This window comes from Xenopus laevis, chromosome 8S, assembly GCF_017654675.1.
Source record: "Xenopus laevis strain J_2021 chromosome 8S, Xenopus_laevis_v10.1, whole genome shotgun sequence".
Classification (NCBI taxonomy): Eukaryota; Metazoa; Chordata; class Amphibia; order Anura; family Pipidae; genus Xenopus; species Xenopus laevis.
Window position 1 is genome coordinate 68,053,707 of NC_054386.1, and position 17,617 is coordinate 68,071,323.

At 37.7% G+C, this 17,617-nt stretch overlaps 1 protein-coding gene across 1 annotated transcript in view; it reads left to right on the forward strand.

Moving 5' to 3' along the window:
• The window catches only part of LOC108700137, a 44,388-nt gene that overhangs the window by 13,575 nt on the left and 13,196 nt on the right, over positions 1-17,617 (forward strand). Inside the window, exons 4-13 of the mRNA XM_018233039.2 lie at positions 2,882-3,015; positions 4,689-4,875; positions 5,494-5,525; positions 6,755-6,879; positions 7,954-8,034; positions 8,440-8,556; positions 10,021-10,104; positions 11,384-11,497; positions 13,035-13,161; positions 16,105-16,145. Coding sequence (XP_018088528.1) covers positions 2,882-3,015; positions 4,689-4,875; positions 5,494-5,525; positions 6,755-6,879; positions 7,954-8,034; positions 8,440-8,556; positions 10,021-10,104; positions 11,384-11,497; positions 13,035-13,161; positions 16,105-16,145 — 1,042 coding nt within the window. The remainder of the gene's footprint in view (positions 1-2,881; positions 3,016-4,688; positions 4,876-5,493; positions 5,526-6,754; positions 6,880-7,953; positions 8,035-8,439; positions 8,557-10,020; positions 10,105-11,383; positions 11,498-13,034; positions 13,162-16,104; positions 16,146-17,617) is intronic.

The window sequence follows — 17,617 nt, forward strand, 5'->3', positions numbered from 1 at the left end:
AAGGTGGTAACTAGCATACATCTTTCCTCCAATCCCTATCAGCAGGGTCATCCGGAAGATGATCGCCAGGATCAGATGTCTGTAATGATAACTCTTCCTTTCTAGCAGGAGAGAGTGTTTTTCTCAAGTCATGAGGATGTGTCACAGGAACTACTGGAATCTGAAAGACCTAATCTCCCAAGACCAAGTACTTCAAGTGCGCCTTAGGCTCACTTCCTGGAAGCTGGCAGGCCCCTATTAACATTGTCTGGACTTTCAGATAAAGTAATTAATACTCTTCTTAAATCCAGAAATATTCTACTTCTAAGGCTTATTCCAGTACTGTCAGAATTTTTCAAGAATGGTCTTCTACAAAAGGTGTACAAGCAGATTCACTTTCTATTAAAGATATCTTAGAAAAGAATCTTAGGCCTGGGACACTTAAGAGTACAACTTCATGTAATATCTGCTTATCTAGGCATTTGGTTATCTGCTGTTTCGCTAATTCAGAAATTTATGAAAGCAGCACAAAAACTAAAGCCTTTGGTTCAAAAACACTGATATAACCTCAGAAAGAACAGTTAGTAAAATGCAGGCCTTAGCAGCTAGCAAACCATATCTACAATTTTTTCCAGATCAAATCGTTCTCAGGACTCTTCCTGATTTCTCACCTAAGGTTCCTTATAAGAACAATATAAACCAGGAAATTAGGCTTCCGTCTTTTTATCCTAATCCAGTGACAGAGGAGAACTGAGGTATTACTCGGTTGTCTGCCGGGTAATAAAGAAGTACCTTGCTCCGACAGCAGCATTCAGGAAATCTGAGCACCTTTTTGTTTTTTCACGAAGAAATAAGGGCCTGTCTTTGTTGAAGTTAACCTAATCAAGATGGATAAAAGATTCCATTCAAACTTGTTATATAGCTGCTAATTTGTCTCCCCCAGTCTTTATTTAAACTCAGTTGGCAAGGGCAACAGCGATATCTTGTGCAGAACGTCTTCTTGTTCCACCAGACAAAGCTGCAACTTGGTCAAGCTTACACACTTTCTCTAAGCACTATAGGCTGGATTTTGATGCTTAGCAGCCTTTGGAAGAGTGGTGATCCAAACAGTTTTTTCAGAAGAATTCATGCTGTTATCCCACCCCTACTTGCTATGTCCCATATGTGCTGTTCTATAGGATGTAAAGAAAGATGAAATTTAACTTACCGTAATTTCCTTTGCTTTCATATCTATACAGCAGCACTATTTTTTCCGCACCCTAATAAAATTTCTGTGCAGTAGTGTGTGTACTTGTAATAAAGGAGTAAACCTTTATCAATAATAATACTTGTATTAATTAAAATAAATATATTAATACAAATATACAGGATCAATGATTAAACCTTTTGATATACTGCTTGTGAGCAATAACTTATACACACACAAGTAAAGGTAGAATTTAAAAACGTTTACTTAACTTCATATGATGGTAATTACAAGAATAGCCAGTTCTGCACAATCGGGGAGCCCCACAACCTTTGGTTCATCACCCTCAGGTTCCCGATAATCAAGCGATGATCCAAATCCTGACACCCACTCATGGCGAAGCTACCCATGTAAAGTGAAGGTGTGCTTTATAATCAACAGCTAGAGAGACCTTTAACCCCAAATGCTGTTACTCAATCTGAGTCTTGTCTGTCTGCTGTCTGTTTATTCATTCTTAAAGATGTTTGCTGGCCAACAATGCCTGTGTTTGCTATAGAACGTTTGCCCAGCAATATAACTACATCAGGGACATTGGATTCAAATAACTATCCCAAAATCTTATACTTACTCAAACTTGAGGTTTGATTCACTATAAATCAGATATATATTGTAAATCATTAAATCAAATATCCACCGTGCTACAGTACTTTTTTATTACACGTGGATTGGGGGGGAGTAGTACTTCTTGATTGTGGTCCTTGCTCGTCCTACCTAGTGGAAGAGGGAGTTAACCCCATATGTGCTGCTGTATGGACTTTAAGGAAAAGAACATTACGTTAAGTTTAGTTCTTGTGTGCACCACAATTTGTTGTCAGGGCCACCATCAGGGGGGCACAGGGGGCACAACTGTACTGGGCTTGGTGGTTTAAGTCGTGCTGTCCTGCCTGGAATAGCCGGGTCCCCCTTGAGTTCCCAAAAGCCGGCGAAAGTCACCAAAAGCTGCAACTGGAGCCAAACGAGGAGGAGAAGCTGCCAAAAGTGGGCGAATAGACCCAAAGAAGAGGAGAATGAAGAAGACCACTGAATGACAATTGTTTTTTTTGTAACCCTGGCAAAAAATGTTTGTTTTTTTTTACATTTATGGGGGGACACTGGCCACCAATGTTTTTTTAAAAATGTTTATGGGGGACCCTGCCCACCAATGTTTTTTTAACTTATGGGGGGGCTGATCACCATAGGCTTTTTATAATGTTAGGGGGTGGGGGGGCTGGCCACCATTTTTTTTAACTTGAAGGGGTTCCAGGCCCCCAATATTTTTTTACTTGTAGGGGGCCCTGACCACCAATGGCTTTTTATAACTTCGGGGGTTCTGTTTTAGTGCTGATGTCTATGTGGCCTTTTTACTGTGGTGTGAGGTGGGCAGGATCTGGGTGGGGTTTGGGGGCTGAGTTGGGGTGGGTGGGGATCAGGGGGTCCAGAAAATTTTGTTGTGTGGGGCTCTGTGATTTCTGATGGCAGCCCTGTTTGTTGGCCTCAAAATTTGTGTGCACGCACACAAGCACACACCTTAAAGGGAACATTGGCTGTGGCAGAAGAACAGGATACAGAGTAGTAAAATCCAATACATATCAGTAGCAACAAAGTAGCAACTAGTTTGTAAAAATACTGACAAACTTCCTGTGGTATTGCTCAAGTCTTACACTGTATTTTTAACAGAGAGATGATGCGCAAGGAAGAGCTTGATATCATAAGACACCATACAAACGCTCTGCTGTGCTGTTTGTTACCAGACTCGCTCACAGAGTCCAAGCATGTCATGGTTTTCTTAAATGAAATTCTAGCTGTAAATGGTAAGAAACAAAAATTGTGGCTATGGGCATTGTTTACAAAGTGTGAGGTAGGGTGCAAACTGCAAAAAACAGGCACAAAGCATAAGAACCTGCTGATGAATACAACAATACCTGCCTTTGGAGGTCCAATATTCATGAAGGGACCTGCTGGCATTCTTGGTCATTCCATTAAATGCAGTTGTACTCCAAATTAGCCTGAAGAGTTTACATATTACGTAAAGTCACAGACATTTCTGCATTATTTATATATCTGCTCTTGTTAATGTAAATTATCAGATCACAAATATTTAATGGAGAACTAAAGCCTAACTAAAGAAGTGTGCTAGAAATGTTATGTTTTGGGCTTTGGCACCAGCCCAAGGCAATCATAGCCCTTTAGCAGGGAAGATCTGTGTCTCCAAAGATGCCCCAGTAGCGCCTCATCTTCTTTCTACTGATTCACTGCACATGCTCTGTGCTGCTGTCACTTACTGAGCTTTGGGACCAACTCACAATATACTGTATATACAGAATAGAAAAGTCACAATATAAGTCTGATTAGTACTTAATACAGATAATTAATACATGTCAGTTCAGAAACCAGAAAAATTAGCTTCAGAATTTAGTAGCAGCCTTGTAGCATCAGCTTATATTACAGTGAAACCTGATTTTTTGCTTGTAAATTTGCTAAAACCCCTAAGTTTAGCTTCTCAACAGCTGCTCAGAACCCACTAAGCATGTGAACTTTACAATTGGATTATTGCTGCTATTGACAAGCTGAAACTTTAGGCTGGTACAATAAGTTCTGTAGGTAAAATATGAAATTTTTAACAATATTCTTATGATGTAGTTCTTCTTTAAGCACAAATAAAATGGTTTGCTACAGAAAATGTAGTTATTTGTTTCCTGGTATTTATATAGTGCTGTCAGATTTCTGCAGTGGTTTATACATTTTATACACACTCCCCAGTGGAGTTTACAATCTAAGGTTTAAAGGAGAACTAATCTCCCCATACACTTTTGGTCCCAAACCACACCATCCACATATCCTACAGTGGGGGTACCCAACCTTTTCTTGTCCCCATGAACTACATTCAAACATAAAAAAGAATTGGAGAGCAACACAAGCCTGAAATAGGTCCCTGGGGGTGCCAAATAAGTGCCATGATTGGGTATTTGGTAGTACCAATATAGACTGGCAGCCTGCAGGAGGCTTTGTTTGGCAGTATACCTGGTTTTTATGCAACCAAAACTTCAAGGCAGGAATTCAAAAATAAGCTAGCAAGTTAGCTATAATACATCATTGGTCTGTGATCTCTTTTCTTATGTGATGTGTTTTAGTTTGTCTTTCAAAAAAACTTAACTTACACAAAGACTGCATGGAGACATATAGTAGATTGTCCTAAAGAAGGAACAGTACATTATTTGGCAAATACTGGTTTAACATGGTAAAATACTTTTTTCCACATGATTCGTTGATGCAGTGGTTGTAAAACTTTCAGTTGCAATTACAGCAGGCACAACTCAGTCTTGCTGCAGTTGTGCTGTGAAAAACATTACATTATTGTTAAAAAAAATGCAGAATATTGCACTTTGCATACTCCTCTTACATTTGTAAATGACCCCTTATGTGTTATTCAAATGTTTTGCTTGAATTAATGTCACAACTCAGAATAATGAAACTCTTTTTTCAGTCTTAGAACCAACCATAAATACAATGGCAGATCCCAATTTTATTAATCAGCAGATAATCACCTCTTTGGAATCTGCAGAAAATGGCACAGATGGTCACTGCGATGAAACCCCTGAACATCTCAAAAGAGCAAGTGCAACATCTAACACACTGGAATGTCAGCAACTGCAATATAGTCAACAAAATGGGTAAGAATATAAAGTTCTGATTCTTTTGGCAGATTTGAGTGTAACCGACATAGTAACATAGTAATTTAGGTTGAAAAAAGACATACGTCCATCAAGTTCAACCTTTTAAGTCTATGTGTAACCTGCTTAACTGCTAGTTGATCCAGAGGAAGGCAAAAAAACATTTAAAACCTCTCCAATTTGCCTCAGAGGGTGTAAAATTCCTTCCTGACTCCAAAATGGCAATTGGGCTAGTCCCTGGATCAACTTGTACTATGAGCTATTTCCCATAACCCTGTATTCCCTTACTTGCTAAAAAGCCATCCAACACCTTCTTAAAGCTATCTAATGTATCAGCCTGTACAACTGATTCAGGGAGAGAACGCCACATCTTCACAGCTCTCTATATATTATCTATATATCTCTAATATTTAGGTGGAAGTGATCAATTTTTAGCATGAAATTCTGCCATATATACTGTAAATGTAGATTAGGAATAAATCAGTTATAAAAGTACAAATGCAGGTATCACAATTTGCCTGAATAAATTAAATATTTTTTGTGAATCTCTTCTTTCAAAGAATTATAAATCTTCAATGAATATTTGTATGAATACTCTTTCTAATATTTTTTCCAAAGGATCAAAAAGACAAAGCTCAATAAAGTGAAAGGTAAGTAAAATTATTAATAACTTAATAAATATTCATACATTTAGCAGCAAGTCTATGCAAAATAAATGCACTCCTTTAGTCCTGATTGGAAGTGAGAAAGTGTTTTTTTTTATTCTATTTTTGTATTTTCTGTAAATGGATTTTTATTATAACCCATTTTATTGCATCTTTTGCAGTTTTGTTTTGTATTTTCAGTTGCTAGTTGCTGTTCATTTGTTCCAATAAAATAATCATTGCACAGCGAGATGAGTGAAACTGTGATTTTGCACTCCAGTCCTTCTGAGATTTTTTTTTCATTGATTTTTATATTATTCCATTCTGAATTGTTCTTTATTACCTGTTTTTGCTGAAAAATATTAATATTTTAATTTTGTAGCATTCAGAGGCCACATAGTTGTGTAATCCTGTATATATCAGTTATAAAACAGTTGTAAAAACCTTTTGCATTCCTATTTAAGTTTTGTATCTTTGCACATTAGGGTATGTGTGAAACAATGTAATATAGAGAAGCATTTTAAGAACTTGGTGCTCTTCTGTGGGGGTTTTGATCTATATAAGTCAGACGTCTCCATATCCATAAAACTCTCCTAATTAGTTTTATTATATATATATATATATATATATATATATATATATATATATATATATATATATATATATATATGCAGTAAGTTCATGTTTATATTAAGTATACAAAATACAGCAAATTTCTAGCATTATTCTATGTTAGACTTTAGTTGCCCGTTAAGCACTACTCCAGTGTATCACTGTATTGCACTACACCCCAAACTAGACATGCTACTTGGTAACTGGTTGCTGTGGTTTACTAGACCCAGTGCAAAATTAAAGGATCAACAAGTACCGTATGAAATATATACATACATATACACAAGACCACCATCTGTAATCCTGACACCTCATATACTAGTACTAAGTTAGCAGAATTCCTAACTTAGTATTCTTGCCTCCCTTTCCCATATGTTGAATGGTGCCCCAATGGAAAAAAACTCCCTGCATATACAATCATGCCTCTGAATCACCTAGACATGCCAGATAATGCCAAACTGTTCCAATTTTCTGCAAACCCTACCTGCTCTTAGACTTAAGCACCCCATGTACTATATACCTATATATAGGTTTTGGGGGTTCGCAGAGCCCATTTTGTACAATATAGCTGACTCTGCTAGACATTTTCATTGCTGTGACAAAACTTTTTTAATCTATTAAAGGTGCTTTTAAAAGACTTTTTAAAAAGTCACCAAGATCATTTGGGAATGACACGTGCAGTATGTATAAATCATGGAACACTGAACAACAAGATCCCAGGACATCAGTGGAATGCTTCGACACAATTGTGGGTCACTTAAGAAAATTTTTATGAATTTTGCCATTATTAGGCCAAGCATATAAGTGTGACAGTAAAAAAGCACACGTGTATAGTTATGAAATGTGTTACCTGGAAACCCATTATACATAAAGAGTGGAATACTAATGGGAAATAATCAAGTCCAAAAAAGTCACATTTCACCATGTGTTTGTTTTTACCACAATGCAGCATTATTCCCACATTATTTTCCTGACACAAGTCATCACAAAATTGTTGCTTTCCAACCTAGTATTTATGGATATATGGGACCTTATTTTTCAGATCACAATACAGATATGGGACCTGTTATCCAGAATGCTCACGACCTGGAGTTTTCCAGATACTGGATATTTCCGTAATTTGGATCACCATACCTTAAGTCCACTAAAAATGCATTTAAACATCAAATAAACCCAATAGGTTTGTTTTGCCCCCCAATAAGGATAAATTCATAGATGGGATAAATTACAAGGTACTTTTTTATTACAGAGAAAAGGGAAATAATTTTAAAGAATTGTAATTATTTAATTAAAATGGAGTCAGCCTTTCTGTAATTTGGAGTTTTCTGGATAACATATTTCCGGATAACAGATCCCATACCTGTATTAGTAAATATTATTGTCACTTGTTCATTCATAAATATTATTGACCTATGTATAATTTGTATATTTCTCAGCAAGAACATGAAATTTATGACTTATGAGGCCTATTACCAAAATAATATTTTCATCACTGGAGGTGGGGACTACAGAGCTTCCAGCTCCTAATTACAAGAACAAAGAGCATTGAGGCAGATTTAAACACTGGGATTCTTATTAGAGGATTGTTTTGCTTATCCTAGAGAGATGGGCACATTTTATAGACCAATATTGCTTTAACAATATAACTCTGATGTTGCTAGACTACAGCTCCCTGCATCCAGTAATCCTTGATATGTTAATGTATGTTGGGGTTAGTAGTCTGTTTACAAATGAGTAAAGTGTGGTTAGGCAACAGTATTTACACCCCTTAATATTAACCCATAATATTTAATGTGTTGTGATTTAATGTCTTTTTCTGAAGGATGGCCCACTTTGTATAGAGGAGTCTGATAACTTGTTCAGTAAGTGGAAAAAGGAAGACTGGATAGCAAGAATCTCATTGGTGAGTTTTCACCCATGTATATGCAACTGTAGAAGAGTACTGCTTTATTCCGGTGGCTGAATATAAAAGGAATTCACCCTTGCCAAAAGCTTGTGTCAAAACGTTGGGGTATTCTCACTTTGTGTATTAATGTGTATCCTTTGTTTTTTAGTGCCGTGATAAAAAATACACTGTTATATATTGCTTGAGCCTTAAAAGTACATGCAAGAAAAGACCTCTTTGCATCATCACTGACATTTCTGAATATAAAATGATGGAAAGGAACATAAGATAATTATGCCCATAAAATATTGTTCAGCTTCTATTAATTAATTGCTCCTAAATGCTCTTGCGCTACAGTGAGCTTAGTTTCCAGTTGAGTTTATAAAGAAACATGCATAGCTGAATTACCCTCTAACTCTGCAGGTGAGAGATGGTATATATCACATCTGTGTATTACAACGCGATTATATGCAAACAGAAGCCTGGAACGTCAAAAGAAGCACTGAAGACTTTATTCAAGTTCATTCCATTTTGAGCCAGGTGAGATTTAAATTGTGTGGCTTTCATGCTCCAACTTTTTTTCAGATAATACACACTACAGGGCGGGTTCTATTTGCATCTACCACACACTAACATACCCTATTCCTACATGACATTAACAGGGCTAGGCGGATTTAATTCCGTTATAAGGAATGTATATTTTTCCAGCTGTTCCCCCTAGCTGTCTTAAGTAGGTGGCCAAAACTCAATTACAGGTGCAGGAATAAAGATCATTGTGAATCCTTCTTTCCATTGCATCCTAATGGCAGTGGCACATATTAGGGAGCATTCGCATACCTATATGCAGCGAGCAAAGTGCTATTTTGAGTGCAATCACCATGTTTTTTCCCATTATGCACCATTTCCCCCCAGAATTCTGGCAAGTAGAAATTTCTCTTGATGCTGATTTGCCCAAATGGAAGTAATTGCACTTGCACTGCATCACAACACATTGCATTGAAAACAAAATATTTTATATTCTTTTTCTTTGAGCAACTTTCTCTAGAACTTACTTACAAAGGTCTGAAGCAGTGTAAAATAACGGCAGCAAATTTGGCATTCACATAGTATAAAATAACACGGGCCTTGATAGAATCGCTATTTATTTTAAACAGCTTTTTACACAGTTTCTTAGTTGAATTTTGTTTTACACAGTATAATAAATAGGCCCCTATGTGTGCTATTACCCTAAAAGTTTATTGTGGAATGCATACTGTGTCTATATTTGCTGTTGATGTGTCCTACCATGTCTCTGTTCCATGGACGGATATCTTAAGGGAAAGCCTAAATGCATTATAACAACCACGTTGTCTGGAACCTTGATTTGTGATTGTACCTTGTGGACGCACAGGAATACCCTGTGGGTTCCAGTGTTCACCAACGCCCTTTTGGGGCCCCAGGCTTTCTGCTGCGGAATCCAACAAGGAAGTGTGGAGTAATAATTGCAGGCGAGGTACCAGCAAGGATGAAGAGAAGACGTGGTCAAAGTCGGGCAAAGGTTCAAGGCAGGCGGCAGGAAACAAAGTCAAGAGTCATGAAAAAAGTCCACATCCCAACAGAATGATTTTGCAGTCAACATGTATTTATTCCAGCTTAGTTAACATTACGGGGCAGATTTAAGGGTCGAATAGTAAATTCGTATTTTCATATAAAACCTGACGAGTTCATGTAGAAGTCAGTGTGAGAGGTCCAGTGACCCATTAGAAGATGTTACTAGCCTTCCTGACATTCGAGTTTAGCCGAATTTAGTCTGTAATATTCGTTTGAGTGTTAGTTGTTCTATTTTTTTTATCAAATAACTTCCCAATCGAATTTCAAGTAGATTCAAATTTATTACAGTTCAAAAAAAAAATCACTTTAAATTGAAATTTGACCTTTCATAAATGGGCCTCTACGTATATTGTTTTAAGTTATGCTCCAGTTCTTCAAAGCACTGTAAAGTGTGAATGTATTCTGTTCTTTCAGAGGCATCCCAGGGAAGTACCAGCGTCATCCATTTCCGAAGAGTCTTGGAAATCAAACAAGCAGTTTGTTGCAGACTTTGTTGATGTAAGTATATTCTTTGATTTAAGACTGATGTACCTTCCGATATATGAGAGGATTATTAAGGTTCAACATCTGGATCCATTTATGCTAGTTTTCCATCTTTAAGAGGCATATTGGTTGGTGAAGTGTCTTGGATGTTAGTGATTACTGCAATAGTTGTGGGTTTAGGGGGAGGTATCTTAAACGGATACTGTCATGGAAATCATGTTTTTCAAAATGCATCCGTTAAAAGTGCTGCTCCAGCAGAATTCTGCACTGAAATCCATTTTTCAAAAGGACGAACACATTTTTTAATATTTAATTTTGAAATCTGACATGGGGCTAGACATATTTTAGTTTCCCAACTGCCCCAGTCATGTGAATTGTGATCTGATAAACTCTGGTCACTCTTTATTGCTGCACTGCAATCTGGAGTGTTATCTCCCCCCTCCCAGGTAACCAGATAGCAGCTCCCTAACACAAGATAACAGCAACCTGGTAGATATAAGAACAGCACTCAATAGTAAAAGCCAAGTCCCACTGAGACTGATTCAGTTACATTAAGTAGGAGAAATAACAGCCTGCCAGAAAGTAGTTCCATCCAAGTGCTTGCACAAGTCACATGACTGGGGCAGCTGGAATACTGACAATATGTCTAGCCCCATGTCAGGTTTCAAAATTTAATATAAAAAAATCTATTTGTTCTTTTGAGAAATGGATTTCAGTGCAGAAGTCTGCTCTAGCAGCACTATTAACTAATGTGTTTTGATAAAAACATGTTTTCCCCTGACAGTATCCCTTTAAATATATGTAGCAGACATTGGGTGGTTAGAGTTGCATATCCATCTGTTATGATGGGCTGGCTTCTAATAAAGTACTCCAGCAGGCTGGAGTATAAATGTGAGTTGTATTCCAGCACATAGCATGGCTCTCAAGCACCATGACAAAGGGATGTGCAACCAGGAGCCACCAGAATAGAAAGCCCACTATAAGCAATTTAAATTGCAGCCTTATGTAGAGCCAATTACCTTGGTTATTTTTGCATTGTGGGGGGAATTCAAAGGAATCCCATACAGACAAAAGGAGAACATACACAGTTCTTGCAGATCGTGCCGCAAGATGAACTTGCAGTCAAAGCTGGGACCTAAGCATGGTGCCATAATGCCAACTACCACCATACTCCTCACTTACCAGGGCCAATTTTTAATTTATGAACAAAATGTTTAAAATCATGATTATCTAGGACAACTTACATTCTCTATTAACAGTGTCTATGTTAATATTTTGAATTTTCTTCTCTTAGAAACTGGTAAAATTAACCAAAGAAAATAATGACAGCAAGGCAGCTTTCTTTTTGTCACCTTTTAAATATACAGAAGAAGATGAAAACTTATTTCATGCCATTTTTATTGACAAGGTAAGTGACTGTCCTCTGTTTGTACTTTATTCCTTAATTCAGTATTGACTGGAGTGGCACTGGTTGTGTATTGATGATTGTAAATAAGTTGTTTTTTGGGGGGTTTTCGCCCATGCCTCACAGGAGTTTAGGTAAGTTAATAAACAACTTTGCCTTATTTGCTGACTTATCTTGCTTGTTCTAGTGAATACACCCTCAAACCATGCTGCCATAAGAAGCATGCAGATTTTATGGTAGATGTAAAAAAAGGTTCATTTTCTGGCGTCAGTATCTCTTTAAGGTTATCAAAGGAATTCAAATTTTAGAGCCACCAGGTACAGCTGTACAACCAACCTTATTTAACCTTTATGGTGAGAGTTAGTAAATATTAACATTTCAAACAGAATTGTGTTTTTTACTTACAGAGGAAAAATTTAAAAATTCAGTAAATTACTCAGATGTAATTTCATTATCCTCTCTGAAATAGCCTGATCAACACTTATTTTTGTATAGTTAAAGGGGTTGTTCACCTTCAAAACTTTTCAGTTCAGTTGGTTTCAGATAGATCACCAGAAATAACAACTTTTTCCAATCACTTTCTTTTTGTCACCGTTTTTCTAATATTGAAGTGTAAAGTGTAATTTTTCACCTTCTAAAGCAGCTCTTGGAGGGGGAATCGCCCGACCCTGTAAACTGTTCTAAATTGATCCATTTAGTTGATACATGTGTAAAGTGTAATTTTCACCTTCTAAAGCAACTCTGGGAGGGGGGTTGCTGACCCTGTAAACTTGATACATTTAGTTGATACATTTCTTATCTTTGTCCCTTCTAAGCATAATCTCTAGGTTTCTTTACAGGCAGCTGTTATAAGTGATACAATATTTGCTAATGTTCCACAGATACTGCTGAGAAATGTATCAACTAAATGTTGCAAAATTGTAACCGTTTAGAGTATATACAGTACCTGCATTACTGAGCTGCTAGATTGAAACACCACAGACAGGGACATTCAACTTTAAACTTGTATTTTGGAAAAACAGTAAACAATAAACAATGGAAAGTAATTGAAAAAAGTCTTTATCCTACTGAGAAATGGAACAACTAATTGTATCAACTAAATGTAGCAAATTATAACAGTCCTGGATTCTCCTGGATCACTGAGCTTCCAGATTGAAACACTACAGACAGGAAAATTCAAAAACAGTAAGAAATTAAAAGATGGAAAGCAAATTGAAAAAAAAGCCTGTTTATGGTGAACAGTCTGAAAACCACTGAACTGAAAAAAAGTGTGTGGAAGGTGACCAACCCCTTTAATGTGGGTTATTACCAGGCCCGGACTGGCAATCTGCAGGTTCTGGCAAATGGCAGAGGGGCTGCTGTATGGTTCCATAGAAAGTCACCATATAGTGGGCCGGTTGGGGGCTGTTTGGGCCTCTGTGTACTTGGAATGGCAGGGCCTATTTTGACTCCCAGTCCAGGCCTGGTTATTACACTTGTGTTAAGATATTTATTGTTATTAAATAAGCACCAGTAACGTTGTGTATCAAAAAAACTACAGGTGGCCACAGAAGAGGAACTACAAGACAGTTCCCTTTCCCACTCATCAATAGAAAGCTTGGATGATGATTCTTCTGAGACAGATGGCAGCAGTTTCAAAATGCTGACACTCCGGAAGAGGAATAAAGGTAATATAGAAATCCAATATAAAATATTGTTAGTCTTCAAAAATGCATTGCAGTATAAGCATGACTGGGATTAGTGATGTGTGGGTTGACCCGTGGGTTTGCCACTGGTTTGGGTTGAAATTTGGCCAACCATTGCAGGTTAGAGTTGAGTGCAGGTGAGACCAGGGACATGCACTCCTCCACTGCACCCGAAGATTCCGTGTCTTGGAACCAGAGCGTACAGAGTGAGACAAACAATAACAGGTTAGGGTCAGGTTCAGATTAAAGAGATTGGTTCACCTTTTAGTATATTATAGATCGGCTAATTCAATTCAATTGGTCCTTATTTTTTCTTTTTATAGTTTTTGAATCTTTTTTTTAACTTATTCTGAATCTTTCCAGCAAAAAGGGGTTACTGACCCCATCAAAAAAGCAAATGCTTTGAAGGGCTACAAATGAGTTGTTATTGCTGTTTTTTTAATACACATTTTCCTTTCAAGCCCTCTCCTATCATATTCCAGTCTCTTATTCAAATCAATGCATGGTTGCTAGGTTGCTAAGGTAATTTGGACCCTAGCAACCATATTCCTGAACAGGGCCGCCATCAGGGGGGGACAGGGGGGACAAGCGTACCGGGCCCGGGCATGAAGGGGGGCCCGGCAGCGCTGCATTTTTTTGAAGATCCGGGCCCCCCTTACGAGCGCCCGAGCCGTACGTCTTGCCTCTTCAGTGCCGAATGCGGAAGTGCCGAAAAGCCGAAGCCGATGCGACGAAAAGACCCGAAGTCACGGAAAAAGCCGAAGTCACGAAAACAGCCGAAGCCGAAGTCCTGAAGCAGCGCAAAGACCCGAAGTCACGAAAACAGCCGAAGCCGAAGTCCTGAAGCGGTGAAAAGACCCGAAGTCACGAAAGGAGGCGAAGTTGAAGTACTGAAGCCATAAGTTCAATTCTACTGAACACCAGTTTGTGTTTTTTTTTTTTTTAATCCCCTGGCCACCAATGTATTATTTTAATATTCTATAGGCCCCTGCCACCAATCTTTTTTTTAAAACTTTTGTTTTTGGGGCCCCAATTTTTTTTTTAACTCGTAAGGGGCCCCTTGCCACCATTGTTTTTTTTTGGGTTTTTTTTTTAAAAAAAAATTAATTTTCTTTTTGGTGGCCCCAAATTTTTTTAACTTGTAAGGGGGCCCCTGCCACCAGTTTTTTTTTTTTTTCAAAAAAAATTATTTTTTTTTAAATTTTTTTGGGGCCCCAATTTGTTTTTAACTTGTAAGGGGGCCCCTGCCACCATTTTTTTTTTTTCAAAAAAATTTTTTTTTCTCCAAATTTTTTTTTTGGGGCCCCAATTTGTTTTTAACTTATAAGGGGGCCCCTGCCGCCAATGTTTTTTTTTTTTTTTTCAAAAAAAAATGAATTTTTTTTCAAATTTTTTTTTGGGGCCCCAATTTGTTTTTAACTTATAAGGGGGCCCCTGCCGCCAATGTTTTTTTTTTTTTTTCAAAAAAAAATTAATTTTTTTTCAAATTTTTTTTTGGGGCCCCAATTTGTTTTTAACTTAGAAGGGGGCCCCTGCCACCAATGTTTGTTTATTTTTTAGTTTTTTTTACATTTTTTTTTGTTGGGGCCCCAAGTTTTTTTTAACAGGGGGCCCCTGCCACCAATGTTTTTAAAAAAAAAAAAAATTTTAATTTTTTTTTTTTTGGGGCCCCAATTTTTTTTATAAGGGGGCCCTGACCATCAATAGCTTTTTACAACTTGTGTGGGGGGGGGTTACTTTTTTAGCGCTGATGTCTGTGTGGTCTTTTAACTGCGATGTGGGCGGGATATGGGGCGGAGCTTGGTCGTCAGTGTGGGCGGGGCCCAGGGGGCCCCAAAAATTTTGTTGTACGGGGCCCCGTGATTTCTAATGGCGGCCCTGTTCCTGAAACTGCAAACTGGAAAGCTGTTGAATAAAAAAAAAGTCAAAAACCACAAGTAATAAAAAATTAAACCCAAATGCAAAGTATCACAGAAAATCATTCTGCACATCATACTAACAGTTAAGTTAAAGGTGGACAACCCCTTTAAGATTTTATGTGTTAAGGTCAGGTGCTGGTTGAGCTTTCCCGACCCCGCACATCATTAACTGGAATGAAGGGGGGCGATGATGAGGAGGTACATGTCGTGGGCAAAGGGGACGTGTGCAGGTGTCTGCTGCTAAGAGGTGGCTATGTGACTGATAGGAAATTAAGTGGGAAAGCTGGGAATGTGGCAAAGAGAGGAGAGTGAGTGCAGTATGTGGCAATGAGGGGACATAAATGGATCATGTTAGAGGAAGAGGACAATGAGCGGGGCATGAGTGGGTTAAATGGGAGAGAAGAGTGATTAGTGTTGGAATGAATGGGACATGTGGGAGAGAGACCAGCATGAGTGGGGATTAATGGAAGAAATGGAGAATTAAAGGCGTGGAAGAGCAGCGAAATGGATGCAAGTTTATGGATGCGTAAGTAGGGTATGTGGGCTAGAAAGGCAGATACTTCACTTATGCATGTGTGTGCATGTGTGCATACGTACCTGGGATAGACAGGGTGGCGAGGGAGCAGACAGACTGCAGGCGGCCTAGCGGCGTCCGAGATAGAAATCCGGCCCTGTCTATCATATACAACACAGTTACCAATTCCAACATAAAGGAAAAGTGGAAAAAATATTTAATTGAAACAATAAATACAAAAAGGCTGTTGAACAATACATTCACATTATTGTGAATGCAGAACTATACTTTTCTGTGTATTTTAATCACTATGAGACCAATAGAACAAGTCTATTTATGACTTTTACTTGGCTACACTATACTGACATTTATGAAGAATGTTTTTCATTTAGTCCATATTTTTCTGCTTGTTTAAATGCAAATAAATAAATTCTAAACTACTGTAAAGACCCCACTTATGGCTTTATCAACATACTTCTTTGTTGTTTGTAGATAAAAAATCATCTGTCATGAACAATGAAGAAAAAAATGAGGTACGTTTATATTCAGATTTGATGTTCATAATTAGTGCACCATGACTAAAACATGCTCCGTAAATAATTATCCTTGATATAGAGGTGGGATACTGTCAAGGAAAACAATCAATAGCACTCATAAAGCAGGTTTTGCACTGAAATCCATTTTTCAAAATGTTTACTATATTTAATTTTGAAATCTGACAGGGGGCTAGACATGTCAGTTTCCCAGATGCCCTCAGTCATGTGACTTGTGCTCTAATAAAAATCAGTCACTCTTTACTACTGCACTGCAAGTTGGAGTGATATCACCCTCTCTTCCCCTCCAGCAGCCTATCAACAGAGCAAGGGGAAAGCATCCAAATAATAGCTCCCTGTTAGATATAACAAGTCCCACTGCAACTCCTTCGGTTACATTGAGTAGGAGAAACAACAGCCTGCCAGAAAGCAGTTACATCATGAAGTGCTGGCTCTTTCTGAAAGCACATGACCAGGAAAAATTACCTGAGATGGCTGCCTGTACACAAAGAAATATACTCCTTGGTTCAGGAATGAAATTTTATATGGTAGAGTGAATTATTTACAGTGTAGTTTAGAAATAACAACTACACCATAAAAATCATGACAATATCCCTTTAAGACCAGTAAAGAAGTACTATCACAAGTTTATGTTCACTATTCCTCCCTCAGCATCTGTTTCTCTTCATTCTGTCTTCATGCAGCAGTTGGGTGTCAGATGAATGCTCCAATATATCTTATAGGGGGGCTTCCTGTCGTAGCAGATGTATTAGAACTCACTCAAATATCTGATTCCAGTACAAACAAAATCTAACAAAATAACTGCCTTTTGCACAAATTATGCATGTAGAAAGACAGGATATCTGGTGATTTTAATAGAGTAAGCTCTAATACATCTTCTAGGATTAAGAAGCCCCCCTATAATATTTATAGGATATAACTGTAAATAACTGTCTGACATCCAACTGCTGCATGATGACAGAATGAAGGGAAACAGATGAGAGGGATAGCCAAGATAAACTTGATTATTTCAGAAATGTTGCAGAATATTTAATTGATTGTATTTATAAAGTTTATTATTTCAATATGATGAAGCTTATTTTCATTTTCACTGTAGTTCCCCTTTAACTAGAGCAAGAAAACAATTAACTGACAAATCCAGAAAAAGAAAAAAAGTATGACCCATAGTGTTGCACCTTCCCACTCTTTTAATCTGAGGTCCCAATGATAGGAAAATAAATAAAACCTAACTTTTATTATTAACCATCTAAAATTGATACAAAACGAAAGATATATATATTACATTATTAAAAACAAGGTTAGGTGCGGAAGCTGAATGGACACGAAGTCAGCAGCTAATAAACGGTTTTCGAAAATTGAGATAGTTATATGGGTTTCGATTCACAGTAATAACTGTTTCCCCACGTCTATCTCAACAGCAGCAAGGTGCTGGTGACCAACGGTATGCTGGC